Source organism: Panthera tigris, chromosome A3 (assembly GCF_018350195.1).
Source record: "Panthera tigris isolate Pti1 chromosome A3, P.tigris_Pti1_mat1.1, whole genome shotgun sequence".
Taxonomy (NCBI): domain Eukaryota; kingdom Metazoa; phylum Chordata; class Mammalia; order Carnivora; family Felidae; genus Panthera; species Panthera tigris.
In genome coordinates this window covers 14,270,926-14,290,123 of record NC_056662.1, presented here as the reverse complement: position 1 = coordinate 14,290,123, position 19,198 = coordinate 14,270,926, and the positions used below count along the sequence as shown (strand labels likewise).

Here is a 19,198-nt window from a genome sequence, read left to right as displayed (position 1 = left end):
TTTGCACCTGCTGTTTCCTATGCCAGAAGTGCTCTTCCCTCCCTTTGTTGCCTCAGCCCATCCAGACATCTTTCCATGCTCAGCTCAAATGTCACTTCCTCAGGGAGGCCCTCTCTGACTTTTCAGAGCAGAGAAAATCCAACTTTTATGAGTTCTGGTGCCCCTTTTCTTGTATCGTCACAGACTTTTTTTGTTTGTTTGTGTGACAATTCCATTAGTGGCAGGATTTAGTTCCTCACAGGCTATTGCCTGGAGGCTACCCTCACCTTTTGCCCTTTGGACCTCTCCACTGGGCAGCTGACATCGGAGAGAGTGAGTGAGACACCAGGAGAGGACGAACAAGATGGAAATTGCCATCTTTTATAACCTAATCTCTAAGATGACATTCATCACTTTTGCTGTCTAGGAAATGAATTAATAGGTCCTGCCCACCTTCAAGGGAAGCCGTGTGTGAAGATGCTTGCCCAAAGGACCAATCAGATAATTTCCTTTCTCATTTGGGGGAAACAAATGAAGAGGGATTCTCTATTCTCTAGGGGAGATAGAGGCCGGCAGCAAGCACGTACCCACCCTCATGACTTTAATGCAAGTCACAGAGATCAGCAGGGCTCCAGGTGTCGCTGTCCCAGTGACTCAGTCTCAGGAGTCAACGCAGGGCCACTTGGAGCCACCTACTGGTTGAAGCAGTCACAAGCCCACTTAGATTTCAAGGGATGGAACAAAGAATTTTGCAGCCATGTTTCAAACTGCCCCCAGGCATTATTATTTTCAGAACGGTACAAGGGTCCTCTGGCTCAGAAGGAGTTGTCGATGCTTCTTTTTTTTTGCTGAGATGGCTCTGTGTGTGTGTGTATGCGTGTGTGTGTGTGTGTGTGTGCACATGATCCCTGCTGGGTGAGAGTGTGGCTGTGGATGCCGTGGACGAGTGTGTTTGTGTGAACACGCATTGAGAGTTTGGAGAAGCCTGTGGCCGTGTGAGTGCTGACCTTAGACGTGCATTTTTGCTCGAGAAGGAGCATTAGTGGGGTGTCCCCAGCCTGGCTCCTTTCCAGAGCTCCAAGCTCATATATGGAATTGCCTACCTGTTTCCACATGGATGCCTAATGAGGACCTTAACTGTCGCACAGCCAGAACCGAGCTCTGTCCCAAGCTGCTCCTCTCCCAGTCGGTGAGTCCTTCTTGAGTCTATCTGCCATCTTCCTACTTTCCTCCACTCCCTTAGTCCACATCAGCCTCTCTCTCACCTCCCACCAGCCTCCATCACTCGGGTCCTCCTGTTTCTGCCATTGCTCCCCGTAACCCACTGGACCTCCCCGATTCTTTCTGTGTCCGTTGGAATAAGATCCACATTCCCTACCCTGACCTCCCAAGGCCTTAACCGATCTGGCCTTGACCAGCCCCTCCCTCGGGCTCTATCTCCCTCCACTCTCCCGTCTCCCCACCTCCCCCTGTGCTCCAGACATGATGGCCTCACTTCTGTTCTTTATACTCCACAAGCTCCCTCCATGGAGGCCTTCGCCTTTGCTCTTCCTTTTTGCCTGGCACCTAAGGTCTCAGCTCAAATATCCCCCCTAAGGGCAGCTGTCCCAGGCCCCCAGCTGGCACAGCCACCTGGGCCTGTACACCCAGCAGCCTGGTTTCCTTCCCTGCCCAGCCCTAATCACTGTTGGTGCATCTCTGGCTCCTGCAGTCATGCACTTCTCCTCTTCCCCCACGAGAAAGCAAACTCCACAAGAACACGCGCACACACACACACACACACACACACACACGATCTGTCTTGTTTGGGCACCTGGGTGGCTCAGTCAGTTAAGCGTCTGACTTCAGCTCATATCATGATCTCATGGCTGAACCCGGCATCAGCCTCTCTCTCTCTCTCTCTCTCTCTCTCTCTGTCATTCCCCCACTTGCTTGCGTGCGCTCTCTCACTCTGTCAAAATAAATAAACTTTTTTTTTAATTACCAAAAAAAAAGAAAAAGTCTGTCTTGTTCTTCCAGCCCGTGGCTAAGGCCCACCACGGTGCCTGTGGGTACTTGGGAGGTGTCCCAACTGTCCCAACTGTCCAATGAAGGGTCAGGGAATCCAGGGAACGTCTGAGTGGCTGAACCAGGTATGTGAGTGTCCCGGTCCCAGTAGACACATGAGTGTGTGTGTGTGTGTGTGTGTGTGTGTGTGTATACACTAGTCTGGAGAGGCCAGACTAGTAATGTGGGCTGCAGGGAGCACAGGGGAGAGGAGCATGTGGGGGTCCCCCCACAACAGGGATGACAGTGGGCGGGAGCCAGGAGGAGCACAGTGGGTGGGGACCCCAGCCAGGCCGGGATGGTCCCGCACAGGGGGCCAAGGCCGGCCGGCCGACGTGGCGGTGGCGCTGTGGACAGGCGGGCGGGGAGGAGGAGGAGGGCGGGAGGCGGGCCGGAAAGTTTGTCGGGCGACAGAGGCGGGGACTCCGGCGGGGGATGCGCCCCGGCTCCGGCGCCCCCGCTCGCACGGGAGTCGAGCTCGCCATGGGTAAGTGGAGATCGGGCGCTGCCCGCGGGGGGAGCCCCGACGACCCCATCTGTGCGCGCCCCGCCCCCTGCTGCACCGTCTCCCCCCCGCCCCCCAACCACCCACTCGGGTGGGGACCGCGGGCCTGGCTGGCTGCGCGCTGGGAGGGGACGCGGGCGCACTTCCTTCCAGGCTCCTTTCTGCCCAGAAAAAAGTGACCCGAGAGTGCTCTTTACTTGATCCTGAGCTGCGGACCCAGGGCAGGCCCTCTCCTGACCGCTCCAAGCCTTACAACCACCCCCGGCCAGTGAGACCGCTCCTAGCCTGCAGATAAAGAAATCGAGGTTCCGAAAGGAGCAAATTCATTCATCAGTTTGCTGACCACTTCTGTTGCCAGGCCTCCGGATGCTGCCGTGAGCAACGCGGGCGAAACTTCTGCTTCCGAGATATTCAATGAGGGAGACGGGAGACTGGAATCCAGCACTGGGGCTGGGTGGGTGCGTGGAAGGGGAATAGAGAATTTCTTTGTTGCTACAGGGGACTAGGATCTCCATGCCTGTCTCTGGATCCAGAGCCTCGTGTGGTCACTCCGTCATTCGTCCCTCTACTGTGGGACTCAGCGGGGAACAAAGTGGACGATAGTCCTCTCTTCCATGGAGCTGGCATTCCAGTTGAGAAGCTGGATGAGCAAGTAAATGAATAAAATAATCTCCAGGAGTGATAGGATGCCGGGGAACACACAAAATAAGGTCATGTGATACTGGAGAGGGAGGCGGCTTCTTTAGGTAGGGAGAGAGCAGAGGCCTGCCAGAGGAGGCACTGGAGCTGAGAAACAAGTTTGCTAAGATCTGGAAGAAGAGCTTCTAGGGGGAGGCATAGCAGGTGCAAAGGCCCTGAGGCACGAGTGAGCTGGTATGGTCAGGCCAGTGTAGCTGGAGCACAGTGGGCAAGGGGAAAAGGGTGGGAGGGAGGTCAGAGTTAGGCAAGGGGCTAGACTGTGTAGGCCTTTGTAGGCCATGGTGAGCGGTTTGAATTCTATTCCGAATGACAGGGGAAGCTGGAGAAGGCTTTTAAGCTGGGTGGAACATGACCCTAATTGTGTTTTAAAAACTCAACTCTGGATCATTCTGTGGAGAATCGTAATAGCTAACAGTGACTGTAAGCTAGACAGGCATCCAACACAGATATGACAAATATCCACATTTGTAGATAGGGAAGCTCAGAGAGGTTGAGGGAGCTGCCCAAGATCACACAGCTGTGGAGTAAAAAAGCTGGGATGGAACCCCAGCACTCTGCATTCCTAACCACCGTACCACCCAGCGTCTCATGCAGAGTCATGGCACAACTGGTCACCAATTCCAGCTCTGACTCCAGAGTCCATGCTCTTAATCCTCAAGGCACACTGCCCCAGCGCCCGAGGGAATCCTGGGCCCAGAGGGGTCCTCCCAAGAACACTCAGCTTGACCCTGGTCCCTTGCACCTGCCCCTCCTACCCCTTTGCTGCCTCCTAAGTTAATTCAACAGCTATTGACTGAACATCACCTAAGGACAGAACTGGGGCTGAGTGGGAGTGAAGGAGGGAGGTACAATCGAACTGGCACCGGGCTCTGTCCTCCCCAGAGACCCCATGCTGCTTTCCCGGGCTCCCTTTCTCAGGGATTGGGTCCTGTGTATAGACCTGGGTTCCAGCTCCCGTTCTCCCACTCTGGGTCCATCATCTCGTCAACCTCCCTGGCCCTCGGCTTCCTCATCTATGGAACGACCCACATACAAGACGCTTATCACAAGGCAGCCTTGAAAATGACGAGCAAATGCACAAAAAGGGCTCGGCCCCCCACCTACCCACGGTGAACGGTCACTTAACGTGAGCTTTCCTTTTTCATCACACCCAGTGTTGGGACTCTGGAGTCAAAGACTGGCCAAGGTGAGCCTCTGCCCTGTCACTGACAAAACTGCCCCCTTGGGCAAATGTCTTCACCTCTCTGTGCCTCGGTTGCTGCATCTGTCAAATGGGAATGACAGCAGGGCCCATGTCATAGGTTTGCTGTAGGGATTAAGTCGGCTGATACGGATAGAGCTTCCAGAAGTGGCGGTCTGGCCGGCTGTGGTGAGTGCTCCCTAAGTATGAGCTGTGTTGGGACATTTGGAGGCCAGCCTCCCCGGTAAGGGTATTTGCATATTTCAGTTTTGCTCCCCCTTCTCCCTGGAGCTTCAGGGAAAGCCAGGGCAGATCTCCGGTAGGGGAGGGCCCCAAGGCATTGTGGGCTCCCGGGGACTTGCAGCTGGTGATACAGCTACCCCAAACCCGACCTCTTGCCCCTTCCTCTACTCCCTGATTCTCTCCCTGGGAAGCCCTGTCCTCCACAGGGAGGGGCCTAGGGGATTAAGGGATTTCCTCCAGCCTGAGACAGCTTCACATACAACCTATATGTAGACGGATAGTTCATAGAAAGGGAGAGCAGTTCCCAAACCCAGGCTAGGCTCGAACTTGGGGGGCCAGAATCTACTCTACTTGCTGTGGAGTGTGGCCGCTTCCAGGCCCTAGACGTCTCCAAATACCCAAGAGTCCAGATCCTTTCTCTCTGGATTCCCTAAGCCCCCCCAGAGTTCCTTCATTCTGTCATCTTGTTTATTTAACAAGTATTTGCTGAATGCCAGGAACTGTCCTCGGCGTCAGGGAGACAGCTAAGGACAAACAAACAATTCCTGTTCCTTGGGGGCCAATATTCTGGTCAGGAAGAACAATAAATATGTAAAATATATTGTTCTTCCAGAGGGGAGAAGTACCATGGAGACAAATAAACGGGGAAGGGCGTTAGAAGTGCTGGATGTGAGGGGCGCCTGGTTAAGCGTCCAACTTAGGCTCAGGTCATGATCTCGCGGTTCGTGGGTTCGAGCCCCGCGTCGGGCTCTGTGCTGACAGCTCGGAGCCTGGAGCCTGCTTTGGATTCTGTGCCTCCCCCTCTCTGTCTGCTCCTCCCCCACTCATGCTCTGTCTCTCTATCTCTCAAAAAATAAATAAACATTAAAAAGAATTTTTTTTAAAGTGCTGGATGTGATGGGGAGGTTGCAGTTTTATGTGGAGGGCCAGGGAAGGCCTCATGAGAAGGTGATGTCTGAGCAAAGACCAGAGGGAAAGAGGGAAGGAATGGGGCGGGGGGTAGGGGGGGCGCTCTCCTGGCAGAGGTGACAGCTGGTAAAAGGCCTTGAGTTCAGGAATGAGGTGCAACAGCAAGGAAGCTGGCTGGCATGGAGCCAGGAGAGAGCAGGCAGATCCTGCAGGGCCTTGAAGGCCACCATCAGGACTTGGCATCTTTTCAGAATAGAATAGAGCGGGAGCCTTGAGGGCTGTGAGCAGAAGGACTGAGGCTTTCACAGGACCCCTCCGGCTGTCCTGGAGCATTCTCTTAGGTTCACATGTATCTGACACAGGCCCCTGGAATGCCACGCAGTGACACCTCCCTAGTCCCCAGCCCAGTCATTGGTTCATTCGGCAGAAATCTTACGGAGCCCCTCTTGGGCGGCAGCACAGGGCTGGGGCTCAGGATGCACAGACTGGAAGTCTCCATCCCTGCCCTTCCCAGTTTAATAAGGAAGACACATCAGCAACCTTGGGATGGTGTAAGTAAATAAAGGGGGAATGCAGAGTTGGTTGGAAGTGAAAGACGTGGCTTGGAAAGTTGAGGAAGACGTACAGGAATTAGCCAGGGCCTCCCTTGAACTAGCTTAAACCAAACCAAAACAAAATAAAACAAAACAAAAGAAAGAAAAAGAAATTTAAAAAGTAGGAAGAAAAGAAAAAAGGTGGGGCGCTTGGGTGGCTCGTCGGTTAAGCGTCCGACTTCACTCAGGTCATGATCTCACGGTTCGTGGGTTCGAGCCCCGCGTCGGGCTCTGTGCTGATGGCTCGGAGCCTGGAGCCTGCTTTGGATTCTGTGTCTCCCTCTCTCTCTGCCCCTCCTCTGCTCACGCTCTGTCTCTGTCTCAAAAATAAATAAAAACATTTAAAAACATTAAAAAAAAAAAAGAAAAAAGGTAGTCACTGAAAATCCCATGGCCTCAGGCATGGGAACCCTCCCCCCCACTCCCCGCCCCCACCAAGGGGGAAGATGGCGCCCAACTGCCCCAAGCAGGTAAACTACCAGCTTAGCACTTTCAGTGAGCAAATACACTGGCCCAGGTTCAGCCAAGTGGTTTTCATCGCTGCCCAGGGCCTGGGAACCTGCCGGTTGGTCAGATCTGGGTCATGGCCACGGCCCTGGAGCGAGGCAGTGGGGGTGGAGGTAGAGGCGGCCATTTCTGCCCAAACCAGCAGATTGAGAGACAAAGGGCAAAGAAGACCAGAGCCCCAAGAGAGGACGGGGTTGGGGCCGGGGTGGGGGGGGGGTTGCCAAATACCCGACACGTGCAACTCAAGACCCCTCTGGGAGGTGACCGTGAGCTGGGACCCACAAGGATACGTGGACCTGTGGGGAGCACAGGCAGTGCAGGAGGGGTAGGTGGGCGTGAAAATGGATGGTGCGTGCTGGGAACCAGTTGTGCAGGGCTTGTGGGAGGCAGGTGGGGAGGTGCGGACAGAGCCGGGGTGGGAAAGTGACCGAGGCGTTCGGCTGGGGCTTTCAGCTCAGGTAGGGCCTGGAATGACGCGCTAAGGACCTGATCGAGCAGGCGATGGGAGCCATGGAAAGCTTTAGGAAGGGAATGTGCTTCCCTCGTCGTTCTAATGGCCTTGACTCCTTGGGGGCCTCTCCTTCGTGGTTTCTTGGGGCACCGTCGTTTCACTATGCTTTGTGACTTGGGTTTCCCTGAGGGCTAATGTATCAGTATTTCCCCTCCCTCTCTGAACCTGCACCCCTGTTCTCCTCACACCCCGCCTCTCCTTGATTGTCCTTCTTGCTGGAGGTCAGTTCAGCAGAGCTCTTAAGTATATGGGTTTGGGAGCCACTTGGATCAGTGTCGGAGGCCTGACGCTGTTGCTTCCCGCCTGTGAGAAGAGTCTGAGCCTTACCTCCCCGTCTGTAAAGTGGGGACAATTGCACCTGCACCACCTCGAGGCGGTTATGAAGATGAGTTAACCGAAGGCACTGAAGTCTTTCCGTGGGGGAGATGTTCAATCAATGACACGCGGTAGCATTACTATGCTGTCTCACTATTATCGTTGCTGTTCTGCTGTTCCCACCGTGACCCGAATCCGCCCTGATGCATTTTCCAGCGGAACCTGTCGACAGTCACCTTTGCCTCCGAGTCCCTTGGCTGGGTTCCCTCTCAACTCAAGAGGAGCTGAGGAAATGGCAAACAAATTCTGTTTTCACCTGATTGCTTCACACGGCCTGGAAGAACGTTCCCTCCTGCCGGTGAACTCCAGGAACCGAGGGAGATGGGGGCAAAGGGAGGCGAAGACAGGGCAGGACCTGGGTCGCACAATCTTCCTAGGGGGTTTGTTCACGGGTCGTGAGCAGGAAACGCGGGGCCAGCCAGGGAAAGGTAGGGGGTTACCTCCCAGGGGGCAGGGCTGGGAGGGAGAAGGGGGAACAGAAATGGGGGGTGAGCCTTCCACCTATGAAACTCCTTCCCCTGCACAAAAATTGCCTGACAGAGATGGGGAGAGATAGAGGCAAGAGAGAAGAGAGCAAAATCGCCATTTGCCAAGGTTTTGTAACGGAGTGGTGAAGGGTGTGGATTGTGGAGCCAGACCGCCTGCCTGGCTTTGAATCTAGGCTCAGCTACTTTTGACCTGAGATAAGTCACCTCATCTCTTGAGGTTCCTTAATCACATTGACCACATTTTAAGGGCTCAGGAGTCACACGTGCTGGTGACTACCATAGATCACCTCTCTCTGCCCAGCTCAAGCCTTCAAAGACTTGCCTCCTTCCACTAAGAATGAAATTCGTTACCATCTTCACGACTTAAAAAGTTCCACGTGATCAGGCCCCTGCCTACTTCTCCTGTCTCTTTATCTCCTGTCACCGGAGCCACCCTGACCTCTGCTGATAGCACAGCGATTAAGAGCCTGCCCTCTCTGGCTACATCTGCCACCACTTGCTGTGTGACCATGAGAAAGGTTTCTTACCCTCACTGAGCCTTAAAGGATGATGCTAATAATAATATGTTATAGGATTGTGGTAAGAATTCAACGAGTAAGTACACATAAGGTTCTTAAGACACGCTTAGTAAGTGCCATATAAGCACTAGCTATTAATATTCATGGTTATTGTTCAAACATACCAAAAACTGTCCTGCCTCAGTGCCTTTGTGTTTGCGGTTCCCTCTCTAGAGTGTTCTTCTCCCAGATTTCACATGGCTTTCACCCTCACTCAATTCAGATCTCTGCTCAAATCTTCCCTCTTTAGAGAAGCCTTAACCGACTGCCCTATTTAAAACTGAGTTCATCCATCAGTTTCAACCCACTTTCCCTGCTTTTTTCTGTGACTCCTATCACCACCTGAAGATATATATGGTGTTGTCGTTTTTTATATATATATATATATATATAAAACGACAACACCATTGTACGGCCAGCCCCAAGAGCACAGTCTGGCATGTTGTAGATGCCAGATAAATAAAATTTTGAATGATTGGATGGATGCATGCATGGATGGATGGGTAAGTGTGTGAACGGGTACAGAAGGGGTGGAATACGAAGATGGGGGATGAATGGTTGTGTCTGTGGACAGGTGCATCAGTAAATAAGTGGATGGTGAATTAAGGGGTAGAGGAAGGGAATGGACGGATGAAAATGTGGTAGAGGGAGCAGACGGACGGATGGAGGGATGGATGATGAAGGGATGGATGGATAGATTGATTAATAACTCGACGGGTGAATATAGATGGAGTGGACGGAGGGATGAACGGATTGGTGGGTGGACGGATGGAACAGTAGATGGACAGATAGGAGAATGACGGTAGATGGGGGGAGGGGTGGGCGGGTGAAGGAGGGAGGGGATGGGTGGACGAGGGATGGATGGATGGATGAATGAATGAAAGGGTGGGTGGATGGATGGACGGGTAACTGATGGGGTAGCTGGATGGACCGATGGAGGGGTTGACAGATGGAGGGAAAGCTGGACGGACGGATGCTCTGGCAAGGAGCCGTCCTGAGCTCTGCTCCTGTCACTTTTGTTTTCCAGGCCGTCCCCAACTGCTCCTGCCCCTGTGTGCCTCTGTGTCTTCGCTGGGTGGCCTGACCTTCGGCTATGAGCTGGCAGTCATATCGGGTGCCCTGCTGCCACTGCAGCTGGACTTCGGGCTGTCCTGCTCGGAGCAGGAGCTCCTGGTGGGCAGCCTGCTCCTGGGGGCTCTCCTCGCCTCCCTGGTGGGCGGCGTCCTCATCGACCAGTACGGCAGGAAACGAGCCATCCTTGGGAGCAACTTGGTGCTTTTGGCGGGCAGCCTGAGCCTAGGCCTGGCCGGCTCCCTGGCCTGGCTGGTCCTGGGGCGCTTGGCCGCTGGATTTGCCATCTCTCTCTCCTCCATGGCCTGCTGTATTTATGTGTCAGAGCTGGTGGGGCCGCGGCAGCGGGGCGTGCTGGTGTCCCTCTACGAGGCAGGCGTCACCGCGGGCATCCTGCTCTCCTATGCACTCAACTACGCCCTGGCCGGCGCCCCCTGGGGATGGAGGCATATGTTCAGCTGGGCCGCTGCACCTGCCCTCCTCCAGTCCCTCAGCCTCCTTTATCTCCCTGCTGGCCCCGCCGAGACTCCAGCGCCCAAGGACCTCGTTCCTCTCCAGGGAGGTGGGACCTCCAAGCTGGGCCTGGCGAGGCCAAGATCCTCCCTCCTGGACCTCTTCAGGGCGCGGGAGAACATGCGAGGCCGGACCGCCGTGGGCTTGGGGCTGGTGATTTTCCAGCAGCTGACGGGGCAGCCCAATGTGCTGTCCTACGCCTCCACCATCTTCCAGGCGGTGGGCTTCCGGGGAGGCTCCTCCGCGGTGCTGGCCTCTGTGGGACTCGGGGCCGTGAAGGTGCTGGCGACCCTGACTGCCATGGGGCTGGTGGACCGAGCGGGCCGCAGGGCCCTGTTACTGGCCGGCTGTGCCCTCATGGCCCTGTCGGTCAGTGGCATAGGCCTTGTCAGCTTTGCCGTGCCCATGGCCTCCGGCCCAAGCTGCCTGGCCGTGCCCAATGCCACCAGGGTGTCAGGCCTCCCTGGGGACTCCGGCTTGCCACTGCCGACAACCAGTGAGAACCAAGGGAGGCCGGCCCTGTCGACCTCTGAGACGATCCAGCCTCCTCCCGGAGCTGGGGACCCCACGGCCCCGGCCCTGCCGGACTTAAGCCCCGCCTCCCCGGCACCCCCTTCTGCCCCAGAGCGTGTCCTGCTGCACTGGGCCGCGCTGGTCTGTATGATGGTCTTTGTGAGCGCCTTCTCCTTTGGGTTTGGACCAGGTAGGTGAGGGTTCTCTCGCAGGTGACTCTGCGGCCTTCTACCCCACCCAGCGGGAAAGGTTGGGGACCGCGTCAGTCAGGGTCTCAGAAGGACAGCAGAGGTGGCTTGATCGTGAGGCCAGTGAAGCTCCCACTGGCCGTGCCCCTTGGTGGGCACTCCTTCGGAGGGCGGGGCCCAATTTCCTGTTCCTAGTTGGTTTTTTTTTTTCTTTTTTCCTTACAAAGGCCCCCAAATTATTTAAGCTTCAAGCCTCAGAAGACCTGAATGTTGCCCCTGGATAGCTCACTCGGGGTTTACTCAGAAGGAGTTCTTACCACAGTAGGAGGGAGGCAGCGGGCGGAGTGGGTGTCGGGGGCCTGACACTCTGTGGTTGCGGGCTGCCCTCTGGACCGGGGGGTCCCAGGCCCCGGTCCCCGCCGCAACCCACCAGTCTGCCCTGCTCTCCTGTCCTAGTGACCTGGCTCGTCCTCAGCGAGATCTACCCCGCGGAGATCCGGGGCAGAGCCTTCGCCTTCTGTAACAGCTTCAACTGGGCCAGCAACCTCCTCGTCAGCCTCTCCTTCCTCGACCTCATCGGTGAGTCCTGTGACCTAATTCCGAGGTCCCGTCAAGTGCCAGAAAACCCAGTGCAAACCAGTTTATGAACCAAAGGGAGGATTTTTGTCTTAAGTCACGGAGAGCGGGAGGGTGGCCAGTGTCAGGCACCCCCGACCCACGGGCTACCACGAAGCTGTCACCAGCTTCCACCCTCTTTCCGCTCTGCCTGCCGCGCGGTGGGCTTCCTTCCCAGGCAGCCCGGCCTCGTGGTGGCCGAGACGGCCACCTGCGGATGTCGTGGCTGGGCACCCCCGCGGAAGGAGAGCGTTTCTTTCCCGGTGTTCTGACCCCATCCCTGCCTGGAGGGCTGTAAGATTCTGATGCCCGTCCTGGGGTGTATACCACCCCCTGGAGTCAGGGTGGGTGGGGGACCGCTTCACCCAACCGCCTGGACAGAGGTTGGAGGGGCGGCTCCGCAAAGGAGGGCTAGTGCGAAGGGGGGAGGAGACAAGGCAACCACGACGAGAGAAGACACGCCCTTTGAAGCTTCTACTCCATTCCAGCCCCATCAGTGAGTAGCCCGGGCCTGAATGGCAGTTGGGAGTTGGGGCTGAAGGAGGGAAGAGCTGAAACGTCCAGTCAGTCCTGCATCTGGAAGCCATGTGACTGGTGTGGGAGGGGAGGGAACGAGCCCCCGGTGGGGGGATGGGGGAGTCTGGAGACCTGAGTGTGGGGCTCTGGTACCCCCCCAACAAGCCCATTTTCTTCACCGTAGCCCAAAGGCCCTTGCCGTTAAAGCAGGGGAGTTTTTGAAAAGTCCCTACCTGTGGCAAGACAACTATTCTCTAAATCAGACTTGGTGCAGAATGTAAAAGTCTCCAGGCTTGATTGGGTGCCAGTCTACACCCACACTAGTGAGAATGTGTCTGAGACCGGCGGGTATAGGAGTTGTGAGCTTTTTTATTCTAAACCGGCTCAAACAGGCTCATGCCCACCTGTCAGCTTCTTCTGTCTTCTATCTAGTTGGGATGACAACTATCTCTTCCTACCTGGCATTCGAACCCAGTCTGAGCCATGGTAGGGTTGGGCGGGGGGCGGGGGGGGGGGTGTTCTGGGCCGAGAACACCCAGAAAGGACCTCCGAGTTGCTGAGATGCTCCTGGCCCAAGACCACTGGTCACTGGGCCCAAAGTGGGAAGGACTCCTTCACTGTGAGCCCCAAGGCACAGTTCTTAGGGCTCAGTTATTTTCCCATTTTCTGCAGCCAAGCATTTCCTCCTCAAAGGCACAGCCACCCCTGGGGCCTGTGGGAAAGGCTGATAGAAGGATCTGCCCACAGTGTCAGTCTCCCACCCCCAGTCTTAGGGAAGCCAGGCTGCTTCCTATTGCCTCAGCCTTCGAGCATCCCCTTTATGTGGAATAAGTGAGAGAGAAAGGGGGAGAAGGAGAGGGAAAGGAAGGAAGGAAGGAAGGAAGGAAGGAAAGAAGGAAGAAGGAAAGAAGGAAGGAAGGGAGGGAGGACGAGAGGATGGGAGGAGAGGGGAGGCAAGGGAGGGAAGGAGAGGGAAGGGGAGGGAAGGAGAGGGGTGGAAGGATGGGCGGAAGGAAGGGAGGGAGGGAGGATGGGGAGGTGGGGGAGGCGAGGGAGGGAGTGATGAGAATTGTATCATACCCTGACCACCCCCATTTCACATATGGGCCAACGCGTCCTTCCCAAGGTCAGCAGGTAGGGAGACAACTGGCCCCGAGCCCTCCTGACTCCCAGGCCAGCTCTCTCCTTGCTGGCATGGGGATTAAATGGAGGCCAAGCTGGTCAGGGAGGTTGCTCAGAGGTCATGGCCTCTGAGGTGAGAATGGTAATGGCTCTGGAACATAATTTGTGTTTCTTCCTCAACAAAGCCCTTCCCTCATCGTCTCCTTTCCCCGGCTTGGGCTGACAGGCTTCAAAGGAGCGAGGGTCACCTCGGGCGTCCCGGCTGCTGGCCCCGAGACCCTGGCCCTCACTCGAGGCTTGGGTGAGGCTGGGGGAGAGGCCAGGGCAGGGGAGCTGTCTGGGAGTCAGACACAGGCCACGCGGCGCAAAACTCGATTCCCTGGATCCTCAATCCATTCACCCAATAACCAGTTTGTGGAATTTCTGAGGATCTGGTCGGGGGTGGGGGTGGGGGTGGGGCTGGGGCTGGGCCCCTGCCCACACTCCCGCCCTCCTGTTCCCAGGCACTATCGGCCTGTCCTGGACCTTCCTGCTCTACGGGCTGACCGCTGTCCTCGGCCTGGGCTTCATCTATGTATTTGTCCCCGAAACCAAAGGCCAGTCGCTGGCAGAGATAGACCAGCTGTTCCAGAGGAGACGGTGAGAGGGGACAGGGCTGGGCCTTGGGAAAGAGTCACATCAGATCCCGAGCAAATCAGTTCAGGATTTAGGCCTCACACTTTCTGTGTGCAAGGGAGCGTTTTTCTCCTCTTCCTGACCCTCTGAGTGCCTGCGTGCGGTCAGTTTTGTCTTGGCCTCATACAGGAGCTGTTTCCCTGGAGTTGTTGAGCTCTACCTACAGCAGAATTTCATGTGACGTTAAGGCCCGGCTCATGGGAATTTTAAAACCATGTCGTTATGGGATCACATGAGCTTAGAATAGTAAAGTCCTAATGTCGCAGCATCTTAGAATCAGAGAAGCGTAGAGGAAAATTTTATAATGGTGGCCTTTTAAAGTCACAGACAGAGAATTGTGGGCTTAATCTACTCAGTTCAGTGGGTGTTTATTAAGTCCCTACTCTGTGCCAGGCAGTGTCTGGGCCTTCGGAAACAGACAGTGAGCCGCTGAGAGTAGGGACTTAAATAAACAAGCAGAAAGGAGGCTGAGAGTAGGGACAGAAAATAAACAAGCCCATCAAGGCATCAGCAAGAGCATTTTGGGGAGTGATATGTAGCTGGAAGAAAAGGAAACAGTGAAATCTGTTGAGAAGGCCTGATTCACAGAGAGGGGGACAGAGGGGCAAGGCGTTGCGGCCAAATTAGAGTAGGTGGTCAGAGAGGGGAGGCCTCCTTGAGGAGGTGCGATTTAAGTTCGGGAGAAGGAGACAGCCATGTAAAGATGAGGGGGAGGAGCATTCCAGGCAAAGACAACAGCAAGTGCAAAGGCCCTGAGGTTGGGAGCGTATCTGGCATATGCAAGGAACAACGAGGAAACCAGGGTGGCTGGAACAGAGGGAGGGAGGGTGGCAGGAGGGGTAGAAGATCAGACCATCCAAGTTGGTAGGAGCTTGATCGTGGCAGGTCTTTAGATCATAGCGAGGAGTTGAGAATCTCAGCCTCGTGGGGCCTTGGGCCATTCAAATAAGCGAAGAGAAGAATAGGGGCATCAGAAGGGACCTGTAATCCTACATGCCTTTGGCAAATGTCCCTGGTTACTTCTTGTAGTAAAAGGAGTCCCCAGCACCTGACTGCCCGTTCTATTCCTGGGAGGCCCTAAACGATTTTTAAAAAATAAGTCATTCTAATAGTGAGTTAGAACTCGCCTCCCGCAGCTGCCCGGCCTGCCAAGTCCCACCCAACCTGGTCCCCGAAGGGACGCAGAACTAGTCCAGTGTAACGGCCTCCAACCTGCTCCAACCCGCCCCTGACTGTTCTCTGCAAGGGGAACACCCCCTGTTTTCTGGGTGACCCCTCAGCAGCCCAACCCTGTCGGTTAGGAAACGGATCTGGCTGCTCGGAACACGGCTGGGGAGGCAGCTGTGCTCCGAGAGGTCATCCGGGGTCCCAGGCTCCTTCTCTCTGCTCGTTCCGCCTTCTCTTCCGTATTACCTTTCCCACACAGCCCGGGACGGTGAGCCGCCACAGTCCCGGCAGAGGGGAGGGCCAGAGGGGGACACAGTTGGAAAGATGCACCTGTCACTTCCACCCACATCCTTTGTACAGAACCTGGCGACACCCACCTGCAGGGGAGGCTGAGAAACAGGGGCTTTAGGGGCGCCCGGGGGGCTCAGTCGGTTGAGTGTCCGACTTCGGCTCAGGTCACGATCTCATGGTTGGTGAGTTCCGGCCCCACATCTGTCGGCGCAAAGCCCACTTCGGATCTTCTGTCTCCCTCTCTGCCTCTCCCTGCTCACGCTCTCTTTCTCTCTCAAAAATAAATAAACATTAAAAAAAAAAAAAGATCTCACACACACACACACACACACACACGAAACGGGCTTTAATCTGATAGAAGGAGCCACTGGAATCTCTTCCATACGGGCTTTCCTGGGAGAAGATTCCAGCCGCCTCCTCTGGGATGAGGAGCTAAGGAGGCAGACAGGCAGGTGGAAGCCGGCTTTGGGCTAAAGCAGGACGTAATTGCAGCTGAGGGAGGGGAGTGCAGGCTGGTAACTTGGGGTCACATGGCGGAGGCTGGGCCACCAGCCTGTGGGGAAAGGAAGCTGGGTCTGCCATGACCTCAGGAGGAGACAGGTCAAAGTGAGGGGCTTTGACAGGGTCTGGCAGTCCTCACTTTAGTTAGTCCCTAGAGTTCAGATATCAAGCCCTGGCATCAGAGACAGACGGAGACACTCGCTGTCCGTCCCCCCCCCCCCCCCCCCCCCGCCCTGCGACTCTCCTTGACAGGTTCGCCCTGAGCTTTGGCCCCCGGCAGAGCTCTGCTGGCATCCCATACACCCGCATCGAGGTCACTGCCGCCTCCTGAGGAATCCGTCTGCCTGGGAAGGTGCTGGAACCATGGCTTTAACAGACAGTCTCCAACTTCCTGCCTGCCTGGCCCCTGGGGCACAAGTTCTAGGTGGTCCTCTAAGAGTCACCCATGCTTTAGAAGAGGTCTGTTTGGCCCCGGGTGAAAGAGGAGAAAATTTGAGAACCTAGAAGTCTTCGTTTTGAATCTCAGGCTCTGAGGGCCCCTGACGATGTGCCTTCTTGCCTCGGTTTCCCCATTGTCTCTGCACGTCCCTGCAGGACCTATATTGACAACATCTCATGGAGTCTCCTTTGCTCCTTGGGCTTTCTCAGAGAACCTCTAAGGAACCAGTCCTGGAAGGAAGTCTCTTCTGGCATCACCCCCAAATGCAGATGAGGGTACACTATACTCTCAGCTCTCTTTTTCCAGCCGGCTGGGACTTTTTGGTGAGAGGGGAGCCTGCTTTTGTCACCAGCAGCTCAGACTGGGTGATAGGCTGCTTGAGTTCTAGTCCCGCTTCCCTGGTGTCATCGCGACATGACCGTGGGCCTCAGTTTCCCCGATATGTACCATGGGGGACCTGGACCAAGGAGTTCTTTAAGATCACATCCGATGCCAATGAGCTGGAATTCTAAATGCTGCTAATTCAACACAGGTTCAGCGTGAGCCCTGCTCTCAAGCTGCTGGCCATCTCTTCAGGGGATGTGAGTTTTAATTAGGGGAATGGTAAATAGAATTCCAGAATCGTATGCACTAGAATCCAAGAGCTGACATGGTCTGTGAAGCAAGCCCTGGGAGCTGTTTCCAGGATGGTACAGGACAGCTCTGCGGACAGGAGATGGGTTTGGAGGCTGACAAGCCTGGATGCTGGTGTTGCCTCTGTCGCCTTGGGTAACAACTCCCTCTAGCCTCAGTTTCCACATCTACAGAATGGGGATGATTGGGCCCCCGGGGGTGTATTTAACCCCTGTCTGACTGCAGGAGGGTCTCCAGCTGGTCCCATCCAGCTAGTCAGGGCCTGGGGGGGTTTCTCTTCACCCTCAGTTACCGAGGCCCCCACCTTTGAGACACTGTTAAGGGTCAGCCCCTGAGGGGTGAGTCAGAGATTAAGCAAGGAACTCGGGCCAGAGGTCACCAGAGGAAGGGCCTGGCAAGAGTGAGTGCCGGGGCGCCTGGGTGACTCAGTCGGTTAAGCGTCCGGCTTCAGCTCAGGTCATGATCTCATGGTTCGTGAGTTCAAGCCCCGCATCGGGCTCTCTGCTGTCAGCACAGAGCCTGCTTCAGATCCTCTGTCCCCCTCTCTCTCTGCCCCTTCTCTGCTCACACGCATGCTCTCTCTCTCTCTCTCTCTCTCTCAAAAATAATAACTTAAAAAATTAAAAAACAAAAAAGATGAGTTCCCGGATGCTGAGGCAAATGAAAAGCTAACGCAGACCCAGGGCGCTGACGTGGGACGACCTTGGTCATCTGTGCCTGCTCCGTGGCCACTGGACTCTGGACTCTCGGCTTCTCTCCTCTTGTTCTAGATGCTTCTCTTGCACCCAGTGGTGTGCGGGAGGCCCCTCAGCCTAGCTCGTGAGAGCCCGTCATTAAGTTTTTAGGACTCTTGCCAGCTGGTTGTTGAACAAAGCCATTTAGAGAAATTAAATTATTTAAGCTCACACTTCAATAAATTCTATTAACAACAAAAGTAATAGATGCTAAAAACCCATCACTTCCTTATCTCGCTACATCTCGCTCTGCCCTGGAGGTTCCTCGTGTATCTTACGAGAGACACGGGGACATCCCACCCCACCCCCACCCCCGCCATGCTGCCTGCAGGACGTCACGTGGTCACGCAAAACTGCCCACGTGGGGGGTGTCTTGGCACCGGGGGGTTGGGGGAGCGCTGCCAGTGGGGGCTTGACTTACCACTTCCTTGGTGTCCCAGGCTTAAGGGCGTGATGGATACAATGTTAGCCATGCACGTTGCGAGCGCGTCTGTCGCGTCTGTGGCTGACACGTGAGTGGCACGACAAATTCAGGGAATATTCTTCCCGTGTTCGAAGGCTGTTACCCCACACAACAAACACGATCTGACCCGCATTTTCATTGCTTTGCCCTCGTAAACAAAAATTTCAGCCCCCGTTTCATGTCGAAACTACACTCGTTCGTTCTTCAGGGCTGTGGGGAGGGGGGGGCTCCTCTGTCGCCGGGCGTTTATTCCTAGTGTGATCTTGTCCAGTCGTGGCTGCAGGGCAGTGATCGTTGGCTTTGGATACAAGAATTTGGCAAAACCCTCGTGTGGGAATTAATTGGCGGGGTATGGAGTTTGTAATAAAGAATATTTACAACCAGGTGTGATTATTGGTGACTTCTGTGCAACGAACACATCCTTTAGCCCAGTAAAATGTGCACCCGCTCGCATCTGTTGTCCTGGAGGGCCGTTCAGATCCAAATCTCTCTTCAAGCCTCTCTCAATTCCCGTTTCCTATCAGCATAGAGAATGCTTTTCCAGTCCTAGACCGGACTCCCCGCTTTTTGGTCAGGGTCATAAACTCAGTGGAGGGACAGGGACTGTAAATGAGCGAAACCGGTTGCGGTGAGTTTTAGTAGGGAGGAGTGTTGTCCTCGGAACCGGGCAAACACAGGCTGTCTCCAAAGGGGACGTCTGGCATCCAGTTCCAGCTGGTGGCTGCCGTGGAGGACTGTGGGCCTGTCGTGGCCCGACCATCTGGCTTTTCAAGAAAATCCAGCAACTCAGACTTGGGTGCCAAACTTCCCGATTTGTTAATAGTGACAATCGATGCTTAAGTGAAAAAATAGCGTTTAAGCTCGACAAGACATGCCTGTGGCTAACTCACGGCCTTCTGTGCGTGCCTCGGCTCTCGCGGCCTTTCCCTCTGAGGCCCCCCTTGCGTCTGGATTCTTGGGGCTCCCAGCGTAATCTCTGTAAAGGGTCGCGGCTTTTGGAAGTCGATGCCAAGCAAATCGAGTAGCCAAAGCAGCATGAATTGAGTAAGTTGGAGGGAGTGTTATTGATCGTGGAGGAAAGCGTCACGGAGGGAAGAATGGTTCGTATCCCAGACATGTTGTACGGGCACAAGTAGGTGTGTAACTTGGGTAATTGTTCATCTGT

General features: G+C 55.3%; 1 protein-coding gene across 2 annotated transcripts; it reads left to right on the top strand.

Moving 5' to 3' along the window:
- The first annotated feature begins 2,454 nt into the window (after positions 1-2,454).
- SLC2A10 (solute carrier family 2 member 10) lies at positions 2,455-17,304 on the top strand. 2 transcript variants are annotated; one of them, XM_042980253.1, is made up of 5 exons: positions 2,455-2,512; positions 9,620-10,879; positions 11,334-11,456; positions 13,634-13,769; positions 16,017-17,304. In XM_042980253.1, the coding sequence occupies exons 1-5, from the start codon at positions 2,461-2,463 to the stop codon at positions 16,093-16,095; spliced, it is 1,650 nt and encodes a 549-aa protein (XP_042836187.1). In that variant the 5' UTR covers positions 2,455-2,460; the 3' UTR covers positions 16,096-17,304. The 2 variants fall into 2 exon arrangements, with proteins under 2 accessions (XP_042836187.1, XP_042836186.1); XM_042980252.1 differs by lacking the exon at positions 2,455-2,512 and having other exon boundaries at positions 9,497-10,879.
- Positions 17,305-19,198: the final 1,894 nt, after the last annotated feature.